The sequence below is a fragment of the Clinocottus analis genome, unplaced genomic scaffold, assembly GCF_023055335.1.
Source record: "Clinocottus analis isolate CAN_PGR_092001 unplaced genomic scaffold, fCliAna1.0.p SCAF_49, whole genome shotgun sequence".
NCBI lineage: Eukaryota > Metazoa > Chordata > Actinopteri > Perciformes > Cottidae > Clinocottus > Clinocottus analis.
The window spans coordinates 133,261-156,038 of NW_027176206.1; the positions used below are offsets into that span (position 1 = coordinate 133,261).

The 22,778-nt window shown below is 45.9% G+C and overlaps 1 protein-coding gene across 4 annotated transcripts in view; it reads right to left on the bottom strand.

Moving 5' to 3' along the window:
- Positions 1 to 22,778, bottom strand: part of sorcs2 (sortilin-related VPS10 domain containing receptor 2) — a 97,602-nt gene that overhangs the window by 6,626 nt on the left and 68,198 nt on the right. For all 4 annotated transcript variants that reach the window (XM_068599613.1, XM_068599612.1, XM_068599611.1 and 1 more), the window contains exons 3-20: positions 17,386 to 17,485; positions 12,330 to 12,494; positions 11,533 to 11,606; positions 9,281 to 9,345; positions 8,826 to 8,944; positions 7,970 to 8,059; positions 6,269 to 6,448; positions 5,941 to 6,087; positions 5,477 to 5,579; positions 4,733 to 4,809; positions 4,437 to 4,528; positions 2,918 to 3,025; positions 2,342 to 2,462; positions 2,096 to 2,229; positions 1,747 to 1,866; positions 947 to 1,118; positions 681 to 867; positions 454 to 587 (exon numbers count right to left, since the gene is read on the bottom strand). In XM_068599613.1, coding sequence (XP_068455714.1) covers positions 454 to 587; positions 681 to 867; positions 947 to 1,118; positions 1,747 to 1,866; positions 2,096 to 2,229; positions 2,342 to 2,462; positions 2,918 to 3,025; positions 4,437 to 4,528; positions 4,733 to 4,809; positions 5,477 to 5,579; positions 5,941 to 6,087; positions 6,269 to 6,448; positions 7,970 to 8,059; positions 8,826 to 8,944; positions 9,281 to 9,345; positions 11,533 to 11,606; positions 12,330 to 12,494; positions 17,386 to 17,485 — 2,188 coding nt within the window. The remainder of the gene's footprint in view (positions 1 to 453; positions 588 to 680; positions 868 to 946; positions 1,119 to 1,746; positions 1,867 to 2,095; positions 2,230 to 2,341; positions 2,463 to 2,917; positions 3,026 to 4,436; positions 4,529 to 4,732; positions 4,810 to 5,476; positions 5,580 to 5,940; positions 6,088 to 6,268; positions 6,449 to 7,969; positions 8,060 to 8,825; positions 8,945 to 9,280; positions 9,346 to 11,532; positions 11,607 to 12,329; positions 12,495 to 17,385; positions 17,486 to 22,778) is intronic.

The following is a 22,778-nucleotide window of genomic DNA, read 5'->3' on the forward strand; positions in this document are numbered from 1 at the left end:
ACCCAGACGTTACTGACGTTTATTTATTTGTCATTTTTAAATGATATATTCAGGATGAAGACGAGCAGCTCCGAGCAGCAATGAAACCTCAGAGATCCCATGTGACCGCTGCAGGAGTTCATGCTGCTGAAAGCTGCATAGAAGAAGATTTAGTTGTTCCTCATCTGAAACCTCAACACGGATGACTTTCATCTTCACACAATGTTCAAGTGAGACGAGTTTGTTTGGAGATGAAAAATAGAACAAAAAGAGTGTGAATGTTGGGATTATATTCAACCATTGTTGATATTGTTGCTCTGTATCTACTGGATATAAATAGTTGTTTTCCTCACGCGTTTGCTATAAGAACTCTAAAAGCTGAAGGTACCTTAGTGTATGAGAAGGATTGTGTGATCTTGTGGTTTAGAAACATCAGATAAAGTTGGTCAGATGAAGTGTGTCCTGTGTCTTTACCCGCTGGTAGTCTCCAATCCACCAGTAGAAGACAGACATGTTGGCGTCAGTAGGAAGGACGATGGCCGTCAGGTTCACCTCGTGGTTCCTCCCAGTGATGGGAACCACTTCCAGGTGCACTTCCTGCAGAGGAGCTGGAAGAAGAAAAGATGTTTCATTACATCCGGACTCTGAGAGCTGAGCTCTTCCTTCAAGAGGCCGGCTTCCAGAGTGAGCGGCAGGCCGACCTGTGACCTGGATGTACATGGAGGCCTCGTCTTGCCCCGCCGTGTTCTCGGCCTTGACGGTGACCTTGTAGACGCCCGGGTTCTTGTAGCGGTGTTGGATGGGCTCGTCCGTCACCGTGAGGTTCTGGTAAATGGCCCAGACCCCGTCGCCGAGGTCCACCTGGTACCTGGTGCTGCTGGTGTCGCCCTGGAGGGAACACGGCGTGCCCGTCAGCCGAGTCAAACGGAACAGAAGGAGAGATGCAGCACAACACCTTGTGTCCTACCTCTTCCTGGTGGACAATGAAAGTGATGTCATCGCCAGGAGCCACGGCCAACATCTGACCTTTGATGCGGACCTGAAGTCCTTTTGGGGGCAACAGACGGCAGTTGTGCTGTTTGTTGCTGTGCTGCTTGTTGAGTCCTCCTTCACACATGTTAGACACCACCTTCTTGTAGCTGAAACAGTGGAGGACAGGTGTAAGAGGGTGCAGGTGTATCTTCTCCTCAAATGAACAGGTCAACATTTATGGAAAGAGATTTTTAGACATTGAGATGAGAAGTCAAGATCAGTGTGATCCATGTGTCTGCAGACGGAGCGAAGAGGCTGAAGCTGCAGGAAACTTTCTGTCTAAAGTCTGAGAATTAAGAATTAAGCCTGAAATGAATTCATTAACTAGGATTGAACAAAACATGTTGTGTAGAGGACGTTTGGTGTTGTGTAGCATCCTTTCAGTTACACACAACCTTTAGTCTATCATCTGTAGACGTCAAGCTCCAAAGACAATGTTCTGATTGTTTCTCACTGCTTTAATACATCTACACTAGATCAAGGACAATATTATAATAAAGCATATGCTTTACTCTTTATTTTCTTTCCTGTACTTCAAACAAACCAAACAATGACCCCAACACCAAGATACACACTGAAGAATCAGTTCATGTATTTAAGGAAATGTTTAAAGTACAGAGGGAGTGCTTTAACTGTTTTGACTCCAGCTCCATAACTAGCATGTGGCTATGAGGAAGCTAGTGCTCTTCTCATCTCCTGCAGCGTGTCATTGTGCTGCTGTGTTGGTGCACAGACCCCGAGCTGGACGTGTAGGTCTGTCCCTGATGGCAGTCTTCGGGTGGTGAGTCTGGATCGTGCCAGAAGTCGGCGAAGCAGCGACTGCCTTCCGTTGGGGACCGTTCAAAACCATAGTCACTACACACATACACCACAAACACACAGATATGATAGAAGAACAGTAAAAATAACGAGTGAACATCCTCTTCCCCAGGACGCTCACCTCAGTACAGGAATGTACTGATGTGAGGGAGAAACACAGATGAAAGGCTCTCTCCAGGAGGGCAGACGTGGAGAGACTTCATGTGTCCAGAATAACAACACAACAGATTAACAACACAACAGATTGACAACAGGGCCGGCTCACCAGTTGAAGTCTCTCTCTGTGCACGGACACGCTGTGGTGGTGAGAGCTGACGTGTAGCTTTTCCCTTTGATGCAGAACGCCGCGTCCTTCCTTCTCCTGAAACTCCGCTCTTGGCCCATAATGCACTTCTCTCCCTGACGGCCACGATGGAAGAATTATAATTTAGTTTTCACACATGCTGGTAACCATGTGTGTGTGCTGCGTGTATGTGTGTGTATGTGCTGTGTGTGTGTGTGTGTGCGTTACCTGCAGGTCCGTGAGCGTCCACAGCTCGTATTCAGACTCTGTGCACTGATGCGGGAACGAATGCCTGAAGTCCACTTTGACCAACTCCCAGTCGGACCTGTAGCTGATGTGTCCGAACACACTGCGAACACACACCACATGAACACACACCACACACACCACATGAACACACATGCCTGCAGCTGTGAGACACAACTATAACATCAACCATCACACCACTCTGTGTGAAGTGAGCTCCTTCAGGCTGTGACATCATCAACAAAGTGAGGCTTTAGATTCTGCCTCTGCAGGAAGTTTAGGAGCATGGAAGGTAACACAACTCACACACTAAGTCATGTGATTTCTTTCCACTGAGGATACAACATTAGTCTCCTGGATGATTTCCTTCAGCCAGTGAAGGTTTCCATCACAGTGGGACAGCTGCTCTCCTCTGTTCTTCTGCAGTGTGAAGTGATGTTTCACCACGTTCAGCGGTCACTCAGCAGACGTTGTTGCCGCGTCAGCAGCTTCCTGCCGGCGTGCTTCCTCCAGGACCTTTTCCTCGCAGCTTTAACGTCACTGTGAAACTGAACTCACGTCATAACCAGCGTCTCGTCTCCTGGTTCACTCAGAAGTCCATCGACGAACACGGAGGTGCTGGTGAAGTTATGGACGGTCCACGAGCGTCCTTCATCAACACTGAACCTGTGAAGACAAACAGGAAGCGTTCAGGTTCACAGTGTGTTACAGTGTGTTACAGAGTGTGTTACAGTGTGTTACAGAGTGTGTTACAGTGTGTTACAGAGTGTGTTACAGTGTGTTACAGTGTGTTACAGTGTTACAGAGTGTGTTACAGAGTGTTACAGTGTGTTACAGTGTGTTACAGAGTGTGTTACAGTGTGTTACAGTGTGTTACAGAGTGTGTTACAGTGTTACAGAGTGTGTTACAGAGTGTTACAGTGTGTTACAGAGTGTGTTACAGTGTGTGTTACAGAGTGTTACAGTGTGTGTTACAGTGTGTTACAGAGTGTGTTACAGTGTGTTACAGTGTTACAGAGTGTGTTACAGTGTGTTACAGAGTGTGTTACAGAGTGTGTTACAGTGTGTTACAGAGTGTGTTACAGTGTGTTACAGGGTGTGTTATAGTGTGTTATAGTGTTACAGAGTGTGTTACAGTGTGTTACAGAGTGTGTTACAGTGTGTTACAGTGTGTTACAGTGTGTTACAGAGTGTGTTATAGTGTGTTATAGTGTTACAGAGTGTGTTTCAGTGTGTTACAGAGTGTGTTATAGTGTGTTACAGTGTGTTACAGAGTGTTACAGTGTGTTACAGTGTGTTACAGAGTGTTACAGTGTGTTACAGTGTGTTGCAGAGTGTGTTACAGTGTTACAGAGTGTTACAGTGTGTTACAGGGTGTGTTACAGAGTGTTACAGTGTGTGTTACAGTGTGTGTTACAGAGTGTGTTACAGTGTGTTACAGGGTGTGTTACAGAGTGTTACAGTGTGTGTTACAGTGTGTGTTACAGAGTGTGTTACAGTGTGTGTTACAGAGTGTTACAGTGTGTGTTACAGTGTGTTACAGTGTGTGTTACAGAGTGTGTTACAGTGTGTTACAGTGTGTTACAGAGTGTGTTACAGTGTGTGTTACAGTGTGTGTTACAGAGTGTTACAGTGTGTGTTACAGTGTTACAGAGTGTGTTACAGTGTGTTACAGTGTGTGTTACAGAGTGTGTTACAGTGTGTTACAGAGTGTGTTACAGTGTGTTACAGAGTGTGTTACAGTGTGTTACAGTGTGTGTTACAGAGTGTGTTACAGTGTGTTACAGTGTGTTACAGAGTGTGTTACAGTGTGTTACAGTGTGTGTTACAGAGTGTTACAGTGTGTTACAGTGTGTTACAGTGTGTGTTACAGAGTGTGTTACAGTGTGTGTTACAGAGTGTGTTACAGTGTGTTACAGTGTGTTACAGTGTGTGTTACAGAGTGTGTTACAGTGTGTGTTACAGAGTGTGTTACAGTGTGTTACAGTGTGTTACAGTGTGTGTTACAGAGTGTGTTACAGTGTGTGTTACAGAGTGTGTTACAGTCGTGCGCGTCGGTGTTGACTCAGTAACTTACTTGAGTATCTTGAGAGGGATGGACGTGTCCTTGATGGCCACGATGACGCCGCCGTGGTCCAGGTACAGGATGTGATGCTCCTCCTCGAACACCTGAAGACATGCAGCACAACGTTTAGGCTTAAATTAAATATGATATTACTAATGTAATACTTTATTAACATTAGCACAAACATTAAAACTAACAAACAAAATGGTACGAGCCAAACTGACTGACAGTTTGTTAGTAACCTATGAGAGGAGGGGAAACAGAGGAAGGGGGAGGGGCTTATGCAAAGCAGGGAAGGCAGACTGTACCTGTCTCCAGGTCTTCCCACAGTCAGACGTGATGTACATCTCCTCCTTGTACTCCACCAGCTTGGAGCCGAGGTTACCTGGAGGAAAGGTCATGAATACAACATTTCATCAGGAACATAATCTCACATGAACACAAACAAACAACTGCACACAACAAAAGAGACAAAGGAACACTGAGAGCACAGAAGTGAGCAGAATATGTAGTGAATAACCAATTCAGAGGAAGTTAAATAAAGAAAGAGGAATATGTTTATGTTTTTTAACAAATCACCAGATGGGAAGAGCGAGGCTCCAAAAAGTTTACATTTATATTTAACTGATGTATGAAAGTAGATAAAGTCACAATTATGGAATAATGAGTAAAATAACATCCTGTTGTCCTTGATCTGGTCATTATGTTGGTAACATGTTTACTCTGTTCTTCTCTATTTAAGATGGTAGATTGCATGTAATCCTTCTTTCTTCTCACATGTATACAGTTCATTGTTTTCCATCCTGCATCTACTTCATGTCTGTTGTTCCAGATGCAAACCCGGGTGTCTGGACACAGAAGCTGCTTCACGCTGCAGGCGGCGAAGCCTCATGAGGAACATTTCTGATATTGAGCTACATGAATAAAATTACTGTGACTTTTGAACATGAATGATCGTCATGCGTGGAGAAGCTTCAACAATGAAATACACAATGTACACAAGCGGTGAAACCTCTGACTGGTCACATTTAAACACATCCCCTGAGGCTCACCGGCGCCCATGATGAGCCCTGGAGCAGAGTCTTTGGTGTGGACCGTCCCGGACACGTAGGGGTTGTCGGCCCAGCGCAGGTGCAGGTGCAGGTGACAGTCCGGCTGCAGGAGGCAAACATGCAGGAGAGACTTCATGTCCATCCTGATCTCATGTCATCTCTCGTATCACAACAATCCAGCTGCTGTGCAACGTTAACACAATGCAACAACGTGTCGTATCACATCGGTACAATAAAACAAATGCAGCTCGGCAGGATGTGTTCAGACAGGTTTATGTGGCGTTTGCATGAACGTCAGCTGATTAGCTGCTAGTTTTATTCAGCCGATAAGATTCCTCATATCTGATTAGTTTAACGGTCTGCAGACATGCAGAGGCTGCGAACGCTTTTACTTCAAAGCTGCTCACCTGAAGTCGTATTGAATGAAGAAGTAAGTAAGATAAACTCCTTGTGAGGTCACTTACTGCTTTGCAGCTGACCGGCCTGCCGTTCATGTCCGTGGTGGGCGGGACCAGCGGCTCCCAGGTCTGACCCTTGTTATACGTGATGAGCGTCGTCACCTTGCCGTCGATCTTCTGATTGGCCAGAAAGACTCCTTTGATTCCTCGAACCTAGGAAATGAAGAAGGGAACAGTCAACTTTGCAAAAAATACCTGAAAACCTCATTTAAAGAGACCCTATGCACTCATCTGTATGCTACATGATATATATATATATATATATATATATATATATATATATATATATATATATATATATATATATATATACACGACTCTTCCACTCCTTCACCTCCAGTATGTCGATGAGGACGTTCTCCTCCGGCTGCTTGGTGCTGCGGACGTTCTCCAGGACGATGGAGTAGTAGACGCCCTGGAGGTCCGACTGGTACAGGTTATACGTGTCTGACTGGTACCACTCCTGCAGCGCCAGGAAGACCTGGCTCTCATCCGTACTCACGATCTGGACATCCTGGAGGGGGGGATGGAGTGGGGGTCAAGAAGGGACAGTATTTTCTAAATATTAAAACAAATATTTCATTGTTGTACTCCCTGAGATACAGGCTGAGGCTCGGGTAACTGTGTTGAAGCTTTTTTTAATTATTGTGGTTTAAACATGAGCATTGTGTTTACAGAGAGAGAGCCAGGCCTGCATCACACTCGTCTGCATGGACTGAGGTACTTCTACATGTGATCACACTGCAAGAACACGTTCAGGTCAGTAAATACTGATGAATCCCAGATTTCTGCATAAAGCACATGTTTATGTATACCCAATATTAGGTGAAGGGGTGGGTTTATATTTGTTCACCAGGTGAAGGTGCACTACATAGTTTGATGCATGTAAGTGAAACACAATTGCATGAAGCCGCTTTGCCTCGTGACAATTTAACTTCTAAACCAAACTCTGAAGTGTCATACAGATATAAAAAGTATAAAAAACAGGAAGTGTCATAGATGTGCTCATGAGTGGAGGGTTTGCATGTGTTAATGTTGACAACTGTCAACCGGTTCTGGTCCACATCCAGTCACCGTCAGTGTGTCGGTCTGTCTCCAGAGTCATCAAGTCAACTGAAGGTTTCACTTTCCTGAAACACTTCTACAGTTCTCTAGTTGGCCCTCTGGAGCGGCCTGAACACTGGACAAGATGCAATTATTCCTGTTATTTCACAGCCAGCGAGCTGTGTGTGTGTGTGTGTGTGTGTGTGTGTGTGTGTGTGTGTGTGTGTGTGTGTGTGTGTGTGTGTGTGTGTGTGGTAATTCATGACCCGGGTCAGCTCTCTCAGGAGAGGCAAAGTGTTTTCAGTGATGACCTTTGCATTTTTCATCCTCCAGCGTTTCAATTATTCAAACTGAAAACACACGGTGCCTGAAATAGTCGCTCTCATCCGTCTTCCACTCCGACCTTTCTTCCTCTGCTTGTCGCCTCTGTCCCTCTCCTCCTCCCCTTTCTGTGTCGCTCGCCCTAAAAGCTTTGCAGAGTGTGACCCATCTGCTCACCCAAGTAAGAGGACACATGTATAGAGAGGAGGGAGACAAGACACACACACAAACACATTCACACACACACACTTTTCACCCATTGCCTTCCAGCCTCGTGGAATCACATCGATCCTCATGGTCTTCATGGGGGAAAGACAGAGAGACAGAAAGAGACCGAACAGGACCGGTGATGAAGGGCAGCCATGACGGAGGCCAACAGCCACAGAGGACGCGTCTCACATAACGCAGAGGATGCGAACACAACTCCTGCTGCAGGGCAGAGACCGGATGGCCCGCTGCAACCGGTCCGGCCTCCAATACAGAAACCCCCACAAAACCCTGAGGGACCCGGTGGAAAGCCTTCCCCACGTCCACAAAGCACGTGACGACTGTCGGCTAAACTCCAGGACCCCTCCAGCCGTCTCTGAGGGTAAAGAGCTGGTCCCTCTTTTCAAAGATCTACATTAAACATTTGAAGCAATGTGAGAAGTAGCATCTGTGTTTGCTTTACCTTTGGCAAGGCGTATTTTGGAAACCTCATCTGGACAAACTCATTGCGCTTATAGGACACGTAGTGCTTGGTAGGAACGCCTGTGGTGACCTGGAAACACACACATACACACACAATCAGCACGAGAGCCACAACTTAAAATCCACTGTTTTTAAATATTAGCTTGTGTCTTATCTTCATTTTATTACTCACACTTTCATTGCAAAAATTCTTTTTTTAAAAGGGAGAAGAAAGGAACAGAGGAGGTAAAAACTGCTTTAACGATTGAGACGGACTGAAAGTCTGGGTAGGACTCGCTGGCCCTTTACAGGTTTGAATCCTACTTAAAGGACCGACAATACTTTGTGTCGGTGGCTAATTACACATCAGAGCTGACTAGCATGACATGTGGTGTTCCCCAAGGCTCAATACTGGGGCCTCTTCTGTTCAACATCTACATGCTTCCACTGGCTCATATTATGAAGAACAGCAAAGTGTGTTATCATAATTATGCAGATGACACACCTATCTACATAATTAAAGCCCCAGGGGACTATGATTAGATACAAGGGCTGGATGAATGCATTATTTTCCGTTTTGAGCCGATAATGCTATATGTTATCCGAGCAGCAGAGTTTCTTAAGAGAAAAGACAAAAGTCAGCAGCATGAGTTGTGTTTGCAAACGCAACCACAACATGGACAGATGAAGCATCTGCACACACGCTGAGTGATTATAAATAACCAGGAAGAAGCAGGTTTCAGGCAGACAAATGTAAAGAGATGTTATAAAAGTTAAAAGTTATACTTTTTGGAAATGTCACTAAAATAGTGATATCAGAAACCACTACCTGTCATCTGACCTGTAGACATGTTTACCTTCACAAATATGTAGTCGTCCTGCACCAGCAGCGAGTTGTGGTTGATTTTGCCAAGAAACTGAGCCGTCACCATTTTGTCCGAACAGTTCTGGATGAGACAGGTAACATACAGGTAACCTGCAGTCACACAGGAAGAAGCAAACAGATCCTGATGATCACACACACACATATATTCATGCAGGTTCACAGAGTGCTCACATAGGGAGTAGGGACTACTTTCTCTCTTGCTTTGACTTGTTGACATCTCAGGGTTAGGTGGTATTGATTATGCTATAAACTCTGATTGTTCCACACGTTGGCTTTGCCTTTGTGAGTAAATACACAAATCAATTCTACTCAAATGATTACTTTTCAGTCTGTAATCTAACTTATTCTTCTAGCTGCTTGTGTGACTGGTACCCAGACAGTGTCATGAATTACCATATAAATAGTACATGAGCAACATCCCCGTACCTCCACTTGTGTCTTGCATTTCCATGTGTACCAAATCAGGGTCCGCGTCCACACCAGATACTGACCTGGAAAACAGATGAGAATTACTGAATTAATCAATGGCTTTTCTGAACAGAGACAATCCATTTTTTCAGAAAAACTGTGTGGTCCATCTCAAAGGAGCTGGGCAAACAACTTTAGATCCAACCCTCTCCACACACTGCACTCTCTGTGTTACTGCGAACTGCAAAACTCACACCTTCACATACACTGCATTCGTTATCTCTTTTTTAAAATACATTTCAATACCCTTTATTGCTATTGCAGCATCTTTGTTGCCAAAGCAAAGAAAAAAACATAAAACGAGGAGGAAATACCAACGGCAGCAGGGTTTCCTCCAGGTTCCTCCCACAGTCCAAAGACATGCAGCTCATGTTGATTAAAGACTTGCAGGAGCGGATGAATGAAGGCAGTCGGCTGTCACTCGTATCGTAAACCATCATAGTAATCTCCCTTTGAGTCCTAACGGATTTATTTCACGCTACCCTACTAGTCATGTGAATTTTGTCCTCCAAGCCGAGTCCACTACCAACTGGCCGTGGCTGGCTGTAAGCCAACTCCACAGATGAGGTATGAAGGTCCTCCTTAGGGGCTGTCCTGAGCCTCAATACGACTCAAATACACCTGCCAGCCAGCCGCCGTCCTTGAGGGTAAGGAATGTCCAAGGAAGTCAATGGTCGTCAACCTGTGCTAGCAAAATAAGCTCCTTGCAATCAAGGAGCTTTTTGACTATCTTAGCAGCCTCCGCCAGGGATCGGTCTTCAAAAAAAGCAGATAATAAGAAAAGAAATTGACACTATTAAATCAAACCTTTATGTTGATGACTGCCTTAAATCTTTGGCAGCAGAAAAGCAAGCTGCAGAAAGTCTCAGCGAGCTGCGAGCTAAAGGAGGATTCAAACTAACAAAAAGGGTTCCCAATAGCCGTCTTGGCTGCTGTCCCAGATGAACACAGAGCCAACAGATTATAGAACTGGACCTGGACAGACAAAAGCTACCTGTGGGAAGGGCTACTGAGTACTAATCAGACAGGAACAGTCCAAAAAAAAGCTGTAGCTTAGATATTGATGTTGAAAAGATTACTCTTGGAGATCACTCAAAGAAGAAAGGTGGCAAATACTGGATTGCTGATGAGGAATGATAAATCACTGAAGGAATATGCCATAAACCTAAATGTCCCATTCAGTGCAGCTCTGAAAGTGAAAGATATAATGAATGCTGAATGGGCCATTTATGCATTTGAAGTACAGCAACACTTTGCACTGAAAATGACCCTCCTTTAAAATACTGCTGAAAAGACAGACCTAAACTAAAAAATGGATCCCATCCGAGATCAAGGTGTCCTGAGGTAGGGGGACGGATTACCAATGAATCTTGGGTCCAGTTTCTTGGACTGTACCCGGTAGAGTCCCGGGTCGACAACGACACCCTTTGACCCACCTGGTAGATGGTTGCTGGAGCGCGATATCGGTTAGCCGCTGTTGTTAAGCGATTGGCGGACCGGAGCAAGAGTCCTCAGCCCTTTGTCCAGGTTAACTACGGCAGCAGTGGATGAAGGGCTGGACTGAAGGGCAGGAAACCTCCTTCTCCAACGCGGGGAACAGAGGATGCTAGAACACATATGTGCATGAGAAGGGTGGCAAGCCTGAGGCGGAGCTGGTCCGGGTGTTGTGAGCTCCCTCTTCACCAAGACGGTCCCTGTTTTACGGCTGCAGCCGCACCGATCCGCCTGTCGACCTCCGGCTCCATCTTATCCTAACTCGTGAACTAGACCCCTAGATACTTGAACTCCTTTGCCTGTTGGAGGCATTCCACCCACAGTGTATTTCACCCACATCAGCTAACTAAGAGGCAGGATTCTGGGGGACCGAGCACCAGAGGGCCGTTTCCATTTCCTAGTTGTTCCTCTGCGCCTGGCTGTTGGACTGAGGTGAACACCGGAGGACAGACTGACTGTGCCGCCAGCAGAGAGCAGCATTCCCTCCAGACGATGGAGGTGAACTGAGGACATGGTCGTAGACTTCGCCGACTGGATCTCAAGCAGGTGGAAGATGTGCAGGGAGGGGGGTTCCTCCCTGCTTGCACTCCAGCAGTAGGTGCTTCCTGCACATCTGTTACTGCTTTGTACATGTATATGTGTCAATGAAGAAGCAATACACTGGGACACAGAACATTGAGCCTGGAAGTTCTTAATCATTAATAATGATAAATTACCAGAAGACTTTGTCCTTGGTCACCCGCTCCTGAAGCAAAGTCCACTTGCGGCCCAGGTCTGTCGAAGCAAAAAGCTGGACGCAACAAAAAACACAGAGAAGACCACCATTACACACTCAGAGCATGTAGCCTTCAGTTAAAGAGCCTAACCTCAAGCCGGATTACCAGCTGTATTCTTTGAAGTGAATGACAACTGGAATACATTTGCATCAACCCAGTTAGGACTGATGAATATTTTAGCAGAGAAGGTTTGGCACGTGTATCATGGGCACAAGCCTTCAGTCTTTACCGTTACAGCCCGACACAGTTTTCAGGTGCAATGACAGGTTATAACCTCACTCCCAGGGCTTCACCTGCTAAACAGTGTCGACAACCTGGTTTGTTAACAACCTTAAAATCTGAATGCTCGTGTGCAATGTTATGGTGCCTGAAATAAATGATGGCCAAAACTATCAGAACGAGCAAAATTCTAATTTAAAAGGGCATCTGGAATTTTGACTAGACTTTTTTTTTCTCTTCTTAGAATAAAATATGCCAAAGAACTTTTTATAAAAAGCCAAGTGAGATTGCAAAATGTTGTCAACATGAAATGTAATGTCAGAGAATGTGTTTTACAGTGTGTGTCGTTGACACTGCTATGGCCCTGTTCAGGTAATGCGTAAGATCCATCATTGTTCATGTATCACACATCACGCTTCTCTTTGAGTTCATCTGCTGCCATGTGAATAGAAACAGAGGCATCACTGTCTTCTTTCAGGCGTTGCTTCATGATCTTCATGTTCCGGTGCAACACCCACCCTGCCATCTTTACAGTAGGCCAGCAGCTTGTCCTCCTCCTTCGGGTGGAAGATGAGCGAGTCCGGGGTGAAGGAGACGGACTGTCGCTGGAAGGAGGAACCTTCGTCTGTGCTGATGAACAACATCTGATCCCTTTCATTCATGGATGAACCCACCAGCACCACCTGAAGGAGAGAGGAGGAAGACAGAGGTCAAAGGTCAAGGGGTCATTCCATGCAACACATTAGTCACTCAGTCAGCAGTCTGTGGAACTACCAGTTTGTCTTGAACTTTATTTTATTTATTTCCAGTTGACAGTAAATATTTATATTTGTATTAATTATGTTATCTGGTTATTTTATTATTAAAGCGTGGCAGAGTTCCTCTGCTCCTGTTGTATCGCATCTTAAGAACAACACGATCTATTAAAATGACAAACATCATATTTTAATTTAATTACTCGTTCACTAGCTCATTATTATGTTTAGGCATGTGATTGGTCAATTATGTCCGTGTGTGTGTGTGTGTGTGTGTGTGTGTGTGTGTGTGTGTGTGTGTGTGTGTGTGTGTGTGTGTGTGTGTGTTCTGTGTGTGTTCTGTGTTCTGTGTGTGTGTGTGTGTGTGTGTGTGTGTGTGTTCTTGGTGTCTTTTAATGGATAAATCTGCATTCTGCTGCAGCAATCTGTTTATTTGGATGTCCGGTCATGGCTGCATGCTAAAGGCCTCGTGTTGCTGTGACGCTAACTTTCAGCACTCGATCCTGTAAACCAGTCCGGCTGAAACATCCAAAAAGTATCAGAGCAAAGGAACTCAGACTGGAAGGTTCCACCATGTTGATCAAAAGACCAGCGGCCGGATGTTCAATACGATGAGCAGGATCTCAACATGTTTACAATAAGCTAGCTGTCTCTTAGCTACTCAGCTAGCTGTCTTGGCTAGCTGAGCTCCTGAGCGCTCTCAGGGTGAAGTGATCTCAGCTATCGGCTCATGAGTGTCTGTTTGAACGAGATGGAAGCAGATCCTACAAGAGAATGAACAGAAATAGGAGGGAGGATAATGATCCTAATCGCTGCAGGAAGGTTTGAAGTGTCTGCGTGGGAACACAGCGGTGTTGTAGGACACTTCCATCATGAAGGTTATGGATTGGAACAGTTATGGAGTTTTTAATTGGCTGTTTTGGGAACAGTGAAACGTTCTGCTGGTTTCTGTTGATGTACAAGAGGAAATGTGGATCATGTGGTGGAGAGTCACACATTCAGAGCTCATTCCCCTTTGTCTTTATTATTGCGTCCAGCACCATCTCAACATGTACTTTATTAATCTCTCGCTCTGTTCTCTGACTCTCTATTGACTTGAAGTGCGATGGATTCTCCAGTCACATTGTGTGGACTTCAGACTTTACCACATATTTGTTTCCAAAGTATTCAAGCTTCTTTTTTACGATGGAACCAGCGAGAAAGAGATTTCCTCCTGTCCGGGAACATTTTGAGCTGATCTCTCCTCATGAGACATGCACATAGAATATCGTAATAAACTGTAAATGAGTGCTGATCCCTCAGAGAGCCCTGCATGAACTCAAGGAGAGCAGCGAGGTGGACCACGCTCAGGTGAGCTGCTTGATGACGCAATAAGACATCATACAAACATGAAATGACATGGAACGTTCCCTTTAGACAACATTCATTTATACTTGAAATGCGAGTAATGAATGACATCTTTATTGGATACTGAAGCACTGTGTTGCTCTTCTTAAAGAAAACAAACTGTTGTCCTGAGTAAGAAAAGAAAAGTCTCCACAGTTTGTTTCCACTTTCTCTTTTGACCATCGAGTCATGAAGGCGACGCCTTATTAAAAAGTTCATAATCTGTGTGTTACAAACACAAACATGATTGGCTCATTCATTCAGTCCAAAGCTTCACACTCCAGAGTCACGCCGGCGTGATCATCACTCTGTTGTACATCTATTGTCCACCTGATGGCGCAGTGGAGCAAACGAAGCTTCCAACAGGATGAAACCTTCAAGGCTTCAGCTCGTCATCACTGGTCCAAGCAGACGAGGTCGTGCAGAGGTCAGAGACACGGACGCCGCTCTGCTGCAACCTCATATAATATTGTGTTCAATTGTGTATTTATTTCATTCTTTTTATTCACTGATTTGTCATTTTACATTATTTTACATTATTCATTTACTCATTTTGTCAAAACTAAATGTTTGATGAATGTAAATATTATATATATATATATATATATATATATATATATATATATATATATATATATATATATATATATATATTCTGCTTGCGTTCATGTGTTTCATGTTCCATTTTTAATCCATAATGCTGTGAAGGTATTTTATCACCTGTCTCTTTCTTTACCTTTTCTTTTTGTTACGTCTCCATGTTTCCATTGAGACCTGCGTGTTGAACCTCACGTTGCAATGCATTGTGGGTAATTCCCTTAGGCAAAGTCAGCATCTAAAGCTGACTTCTGGAAAGTCTTCATAAAGGGCTCAACATGTCTGCCACAGCGCTCAGGCTCTTTGATTCATATTTACTATTAATGTGTTTTCTGCTGCCACAAAAAACGTCTCATTCAGGTGTCTGTGTGTGTGTGTGTGTGTGTGTGTGTGTGTGTGTGTGTGTGTGTGTGTGTGTGTGTGCCTATCCATCCATCCATCTTACAAATAGTCTTTCTTGAACGGCAACAGTAGAAATATGTAAATAACTATGATTAAGAACACACACACACACACACACACACACACACACACACACACACACACACACACACACACACACACACACACACACACACACACACTCACTGCTGTGTTGTGCTCATCAGTCTCACAGGATGAGCTGTGACGACATGGTGAGGATGAATGTTCTGGAGTCACTTCAACAGACCAGCACCAGGTGATGAAGTCCTCCATCTCTACTGAGGCTGAACCTCAGCGCTCTGACAGGAAGACTCTCTGTGCAGGTGTGTCCTCAGGTGAGTCCAGGTGAAGAGGCTCCACGCTGCGGGCCACGGACAGCCAAGCTTGTTGCCATGGTTTTTAATGTTTTAAAAGCGTGACAACTGTCTTCTGACCTTCTTAACCCGAAGCATGATGAACATCAACAAAGATGTTTTTGTAGAGGAGGAAGAGGAGGAGGAGGAAGAGGAAGAAGAGGAAGAGGAAGAGGAGGAGGAGGAGAAGGAGGAGGAGGAGGAGGAGGAGAAGGAGGAGGAAGACGAGGAGGAGAAGGAGAAACCCGGTGAATAGTGTTGCTGTTGTGTAGCTTGTGTAGTTTTCAGCCTGCAACACATGAGTTTAAGCTTCTAAACGTCTGAACGTGTTGCATGTGTGTCAGAGACGTCACGAGGACACAAAGCTCTCTGTTCCATGAGAGACAAGACTCCAACAGTCTGCAAACACACTGAATCATGTACACACAAGAAGAAGAAGAAGAAGAAGAAGAAGAAGAAGAAGAAGAAGAAGAAGAAGAAGAAGAAGAAGAAGAAGAAGAAGAAGCTGAAGAAGAAGAAGAAGAAGAAGAAGAAGAAGAAGAAGCTGAAGAAGAAGAAGAAGAAGCTGAAGAAGCTGAAGTGTGGACACTTCAGGACCTCACGTCTCACGTGTCGGCAGCTCCAGCCTGTGAGGTGACTTTCTGAAAGCCTGGTGTGAAAAGAGAGGAAGTAGAGACTCATCCTGACTCTTCTGTTGCTGAGTCGCTGCCTTCATCCAGCGTCTTGCTGGGATGCTGTTGCTTCACTCAATGAATAAATACTTCAGCGTTTCATGGAATAATGAGTCTGAGCGCGTCCAGGAAGTCTTTTGAGGTAGAGTGCATCAATGAAAGTCTTCCTCTGGGTTGATTCATCCCTGTCCTCTCGGCTGGTGACTTTCCATGAGCTTCTGTGACCGTTGATCTGTGTTTACTGCATGTTGTATGGAATCTCTCTCACAGCTGCTTTCACAGTTACGCTCAACACGGAAGGTGTGTAACTTCATCCAGTTGCTAATAAAGTTTCTGACAGTTTACAGTCAGGAAGACAGAGTAAAGGTCACCATGCTGTCGTCAGGACAACGTCTGGATGCCTTGCTCTCCATGACGACGCCACATCAGGACCACAGGCCGTCTCTCTGGTGCTTGAACGAAGGGCCTTGAGAGCTTTGATGGAGCTCTGGATGAAGCTGCAGGAGGTGATGACATCATCGTCTCCGTCTGGAGACTCACCTCTCTAATCGCCTCAAGTCCTATTGATCAGCCCTTCAGTGTGATCCCTCACAGCCTGGACTCACTGTTTACTGCTCTCTGATGAGATTACAAGCATTGATCAGTGTGTGTGTGTGTGTGTGTGTGTGTGTGTGTGTAGAGACTAATGAACCTGATCACTCATAATGTGGACGCTGAACAGCAGGAAGCGTGAACGTGGCAGCAGACTGATGTTCAGTCAGAGGTCAACGTGTGTGATGACCAACTGCTCTCACAGCAACACACACACACACACACACACACACACACACACACACACACACACACACACACACACACACACACACACACACACACACTACAGCAAGAAGCAGCGGGCCTCAGCCTCCATCAGTCCTCTGCTGCCTGCAGGTGTTTAATCAGCAGCTAATATCAGGAGACTGCTGCTGTCACAACACACAGTCTCTCTCTCTCTCTCTCTCTCTCTCTCTCTCTCTCTCTCTCTCTCTCTCTCTCTCTCTCTCTCTCTCTCTCTCTCTCTCTCTCTCTCTCTCTCTCTCTCTCTCTCTTGCTGTGGGTTGAGTAACTATAACATAGTAGGAGTGTCACATGTGGCTAAAGGTGCAGCTCTACATATGCTAATGCTAATAAGCTAATCTTTCTGTTTGTTTGTGGGCGTTATAAAAACAACCTAATATTAATCCAGAGGAAGGACACAGGAAGTAATTGTGTCTTAATAGTTCTAAGGTTTGTGTGAACAGAACAAGAGCAGAGCGTCTTCATTTAAATCGTCTTCAGTGCGTTGCTGTGAACACAATAACACAATTACACAGTAACACAATCACTCAAGAGTCCGTTGCATCTCCCTACCTTCTTTTTGTTGTTGGGGCAGATGTAGAAGCTGGTGACCACGATGGTGGTGCCGGGCATCAGGTTGAGTTTGGTGTAGGTGGTGCCGTAGTCACTGGACCTGGAAGACGACAAACAGCAGAGCTTCAGACATCCGCAGCCGCAGAGTGACGACCAGAGATGAACACTTCACTCATTCTCATCTCGCAGATTCAAACAGCCGCTCCATGAGAAACCTGTGTGCTGCCAACAGAAGATTAGTGTGTGTGTGTGTGTGTGTGTGTGTGTGTGTGTGTGTGTGTGTGTGGGGGGGCAGCTGGATTGTCTCTTCAGTGCAGCTCAGTCACACCCAGCAGAGGCAGAGTTACTGGTTTTAGTGGTATTACTGGTTTCCAGTTATTGATAATTAATAATTTGAACTCTAATCCCAGAAACAGGTTCTTTCAGCCACATGATGAAAGCAACGCAGCAAATACAGATTATGAACATTAATGTGAGTGAGGCGTGAACAGAGGGTGAATGGTGCAACATCTCCTGTCTTTTAGTTTTCGTTGGCAGCTTCCTGCTGGTTCCAACGCGCTCGACAGCAACGAGGAGCAGAGGGTTGAGGGTTCACCAGGAGGGAGGCTGGAAGAAGAGGTGCTGATGAGAGAGGATGACGAGCCGGCACGTCAGCCTGGTTAAGGATGAGAGGCTTCTTTGCTTGGCACGGCGGGACATCAACCACCGGCAGACACACACAATGAGACACAACGCGGTGTGTTTTCATCTCCCGCTGCCCCGTGTGTGAACAGGACCACACGACAGAGCCAGCTGAGTCGGGCTTTAACAAGCCGTGTGGATGGAGCGGGTCTGTTGACCCGATGGGGTCCAGTAAGAGGCTGCACCACCAGGGGGTTAAGACGCTGTCAGCCATTTGGGCTTTGTTGGGCTTTGTTGGGCTTTGTTGGGCTTTGTTGGGCTTTGTTGGGCTTTGTTGGGCTTTGTTGGGCTTGCAGACGCACTCCGGTGAGCAGATTGCCTCATTTCACGTTGCCAGTGTGATTAAGTTCTGGTACTTTAGCTGCTACGTTTAGCAGTTATTTGTGTATGATTCTTCATGACGGCGGCTACTTACCCGCTGGACATTGAAACTTTAACAAGTTGTGACCAGAAGCAAAGAGCTTCCGTTACAGCAGTTGCACAACCAAAAAAGTAAAATGATTTCTCTGTTGTCGTTGTGCAGATTGTGTGTTTGTCATGTTGGACATTCATTGTGACTGTAAAGGCCCATAAAGCTTCAAATGAATTACATATTTTCACACACATACTTGTTCCCTCTGCATTAACCTCTGTCGTGGTTCAGGAGCTGTGAGCTGCTCAGGTTCAGGGTCTTGCTCAAGGACACTTCAACATGAACTATGGGACCAGAGATCCAACCGCTAGCATGAACACTATCTATGAGCCACAGCCCGTAATAATAATAATTCATCAACAGCCGTCCAGGCTGCAGTACCAGCGGTGGCCACCAGGCTTCAGTGTTGCTTCATGAGCGTCTGTGACAATCTGTGGTGAAGAAGCTAAAGAGATCATCTGTGTGTAAGAAGGAAGCAGAACGCTGTGCAGAGACCTGAAGTCAGATGTTTCATTCTGCAGCTCATCACGGTTCCTCTGCTGGCTCCGTGTGTTGGAGGAGGAAGCAGAGAAACCCACGAACGTGACACGAGCTGCTGGTGTCCATGGTCGACTGTAATGAGAGCTCCTCAGTCCCGTGTGTGTGTGTGTGTGTGTGTGTGTGTGTGTGTGTGTGTGTGTGTGTGTGTGTGTGTGTGTGTGTGTATGTGTGTGTGTATGTGTGTGTGTGTGTGTGTGTGTGTCAAAAGCAAGGAGAAGAAGTCAGCAACGATGTTCCAGTGATAATAAGGCTAATTCGGGGGTTGGGCAGGGGTTGCTGTTCCCCAGAGCCTTTTATGGCCAGAAAAATCATTTTTAGTTATACGAGAGCTCGTTCAGTGCTGCCTGCCGTCCAGACCTAATGATTAATAGACTGGATGGGAGCGATTATGGATTAATGAGGTATAATAACTTTGAAACAGAATGGGAAGGAGACGAGAGGAGAGAATATAATGTGTATAATGTAGCACTCTATCAACACGGTAAGAAACCTTTACCATTCTTATCCTATTTTTATAGTTTATACAACTGTATTTTATTTAGACGTCTCCATACCCGTCAGTGGAGGAATCTTACCCTCAAACAGCTCAACACGACGCGCATGGAGACACGTTTGAGACAGAAAAGACTGAAGTTGCTGCAGCCGTTTGGCCCTGAAGCTGCAACATCACCAGCTGAAGGACATAAACCTCTCACATGTTGAAAAGCAGAGGAACAGAACGAGAGACAGGAAAGGGGAGAGAGAGGTGGACATGGAAGTGTCTGCCGGAGTGGATGTGACAGAGACAGACTGAGGGTGAAATTGTATTTTCCTTGATGCGCTTGAGAAAACAGAGAATGTGGAAGCACTTTAGGGCGGCGACAGGTGCTGAATCAGATTTAATGTCCTTATATGTCAAGGTTGCTCCAGCACCTGACATCTCAGGGAGGGGGAATCAAGCACAAAGGGACGCGACACGGATACCAACGTAGAGAAAAAAGGCTAATAGGGAAAAAGGTTTCTGAAGAATTTCTTATAAATCCACCTGAATGCCCTCAGCATGTCTGCTGACGATACGTTCTGATGAGAAGTGACACAAAGACGTGTAGCTGGAGCCCTCAAGACGCGACTTCAAGACGCGACTTCAAGACGCGACTTCAAGACGCGACTTCAAGACGCGATGCCTTCGAGACGCGTCGCCTCGAGACGAGATGCCTTCAAGACGCGACTTCAAGAGGCGACTTCAAGACGCGACTTCAAGACGCGATGCCTTCGAGACGCGTCGCCTCGAGACGAGATGCCTTCAAGACGCGACTTCAAGAGGCGACTTCAAGACGCGACTTCAAGACGCGACTTCAAGATGCGACTTCAAGACGCGTCGCCCTCCAGACGCGACGCCCTCCAGACGCGACGCCCTCCAGACGCGTCGCCCTCCAGACGCGTCGCCCTCCAGACGTTCTCACTGTTCATGCACGGCAGAGACATCTACTGTCAAGAAGTTCAAACTCTGAAATAGGTTCAGACCTTGTAAAAGGTGGAGCAGTGGGTGTGTAAAGATGAGCCGGCGTGTAAAGATGGGACGCTGGGTAACTCCTGACGTCTGACTCCTGCAGGCAGGCGGATGCCGGTGGTCAGAGTCCGGCCCGCACAGCCACACTGTGGGTTGGTCAGGGAAGAGGATGCAGCTGCATCTCTTTTGATCATCACTGTGTTGCACAGAGACACAAGCGTGAAAACATCTGCAAGGCCTTACAGCCGCTGACCGGAGATGAAGAACGAGGGAAATGTGCTTCCTTCCAGAATATTGTTCACTGAATTTGTGCCACATGTTGCCGGAGCAGGTTGAAGCTTTCCCTTTAAAAGAACAAGTTAGCATGAGATGGGAGGTTTGATGTATTGCAGCAAAGCTACGATGACGAGTGTTAAACATACTGCTGGAAGGAGGGCTACCAATAGAATCACAAGCAAGGCCTCATAAAAACACCATCACACTTAAGTGCAATCTTGGAACATAGTTTCCTGACACATCTCTGATGCAGAGAGAACAAAAGGCTCTGGTGGATCTGCTTCACACTCGCTCACCACTTCACAGCAGTGATGAGGAGGCTTCAGCTCAGGGAGCAGCAGGTGTTCCTGGACTGAGGCCATCTTCTCTGGCCTGATTGTGCCCAACGGCCACTGAACTTGTGTACCGTAGGATGTACCAGAGGGGTCGACCACACTGATCACAAGTCCTCAAAGCACAGAAGACGCAGAAGAAGGTGCCGACATGAGTCAGACTGTGAACCAAAGAAAGAAAACTGCTTCATGTTGTCATTAACATGCTTTCAGATAAATAAACCTCTTCCATGAACAAACAAAGAGCATACTTGGGTTTTGAACCCCTCTCAAAGAGCCCTGAACGGAGGCAGAGCGTCTTCAAGGAATCTCCATGTGAGATCCAGGAGATGACCTGGAACAAGAGTTCATGTGCTGGAGCTAAACGTGACCACACTTTGGATCGTTTCCTTCTCTCTGCCGTGATTTCTGTTTCACGATGTACTGAGCCCAAGGCACTGTGTGTGTGTGTGTGTGTGTGTGTGTGTGTGTGTGTGTGTGTGCGTGTGTGTTTGGCAAACTCTGCTTTTTCACCGCGGTCATCTCACTTTGTGATTTCTAATGTAGTGACAGTGTAATCCTAAACTGCAGACATTATCCATACTGCGTATTTACTGCCGTCTGATTGGTTCCTGACAGCACTGGGCATCAGGGCATCACTAGTAAAGAGAGGAAACTTGCAGCAGTGGAGCTGATCGGAGCAGCCATCACTGACGTGGTTACATGCATCCTGCTTCAGCTTCATAGTTCAACTGTATGATGAGAGGGAATTATCTCATTAGCATTATAATCACAATAGCTTTTAGCAGAGGTGGGAGGATGTGGGCTACATTTTGGTTTCAGCAGCAATTGGAAAATTGTATCTCGAAGTGCCTCCTACACTGGAAGTAGTCTGAGCGGGCGGTTAGCATGCAGCGGTTCTGCTCGGTAAGAGCACTTCACAGGAGCAGAGACGTCTCTTGAAGTGCAGAAAACCACTGGAGCGTAGTGATCAGGAGCAGAGTGCTGCTGCCATTAGAGAACTGCTTATGGACGACCCTGACAGCTGCTTCTGCATCTCTGTTCCTGTTGCTGCAGAGGAAGTGACAAGACGAAGAAGAAAGGTCCTTCAAGGTAGTCATCAGCATCCAAAGGCCTCCAATAGGTTAGCTTTTAATAGGTTAGCTTCCAATAGGTTAGCTTTCAATAGGTTAGCGCCAAAAGATTAGCTTCCAATAGTTTAGCTTCCAAGAGGTTAGCTCCAATAGGTTAGCTTCCAATAGGTTAGCTCAAATAGGTTAGCTTCCAATAGGTTAGCTTCCAACAGTGGCGGGCCGTCAGGGTCCCATGTGACCATCAACATGCGCTGTGATTGGTCACAGGTCCCATGTGACCATCTACATGCGCTGTGATTGGTCAGTGGGGCACCGTGACTTCTGTCCACCAGGAAACTAGCTGCTGAACTCAGGAGGAAGGAAGCAGCAAGTTGTTGGAACATATTCAGAGAAGCGATCACATGTTTATAGATTAGCTCGGTGTGTTGTTTATACTCTGCGGCTGCAGGAGTAGACTTGGTGGAGGACGTTTCAGGACATGAACTAATGTGAATAACTCTGTTCCTCTGTTCCTGGTCGACCTCCAAACCGTCTGTGGTGAGCGAGCTGTGTCCTTTCAATAAATGCTTCAAGACATTAAAGTGTTTCCC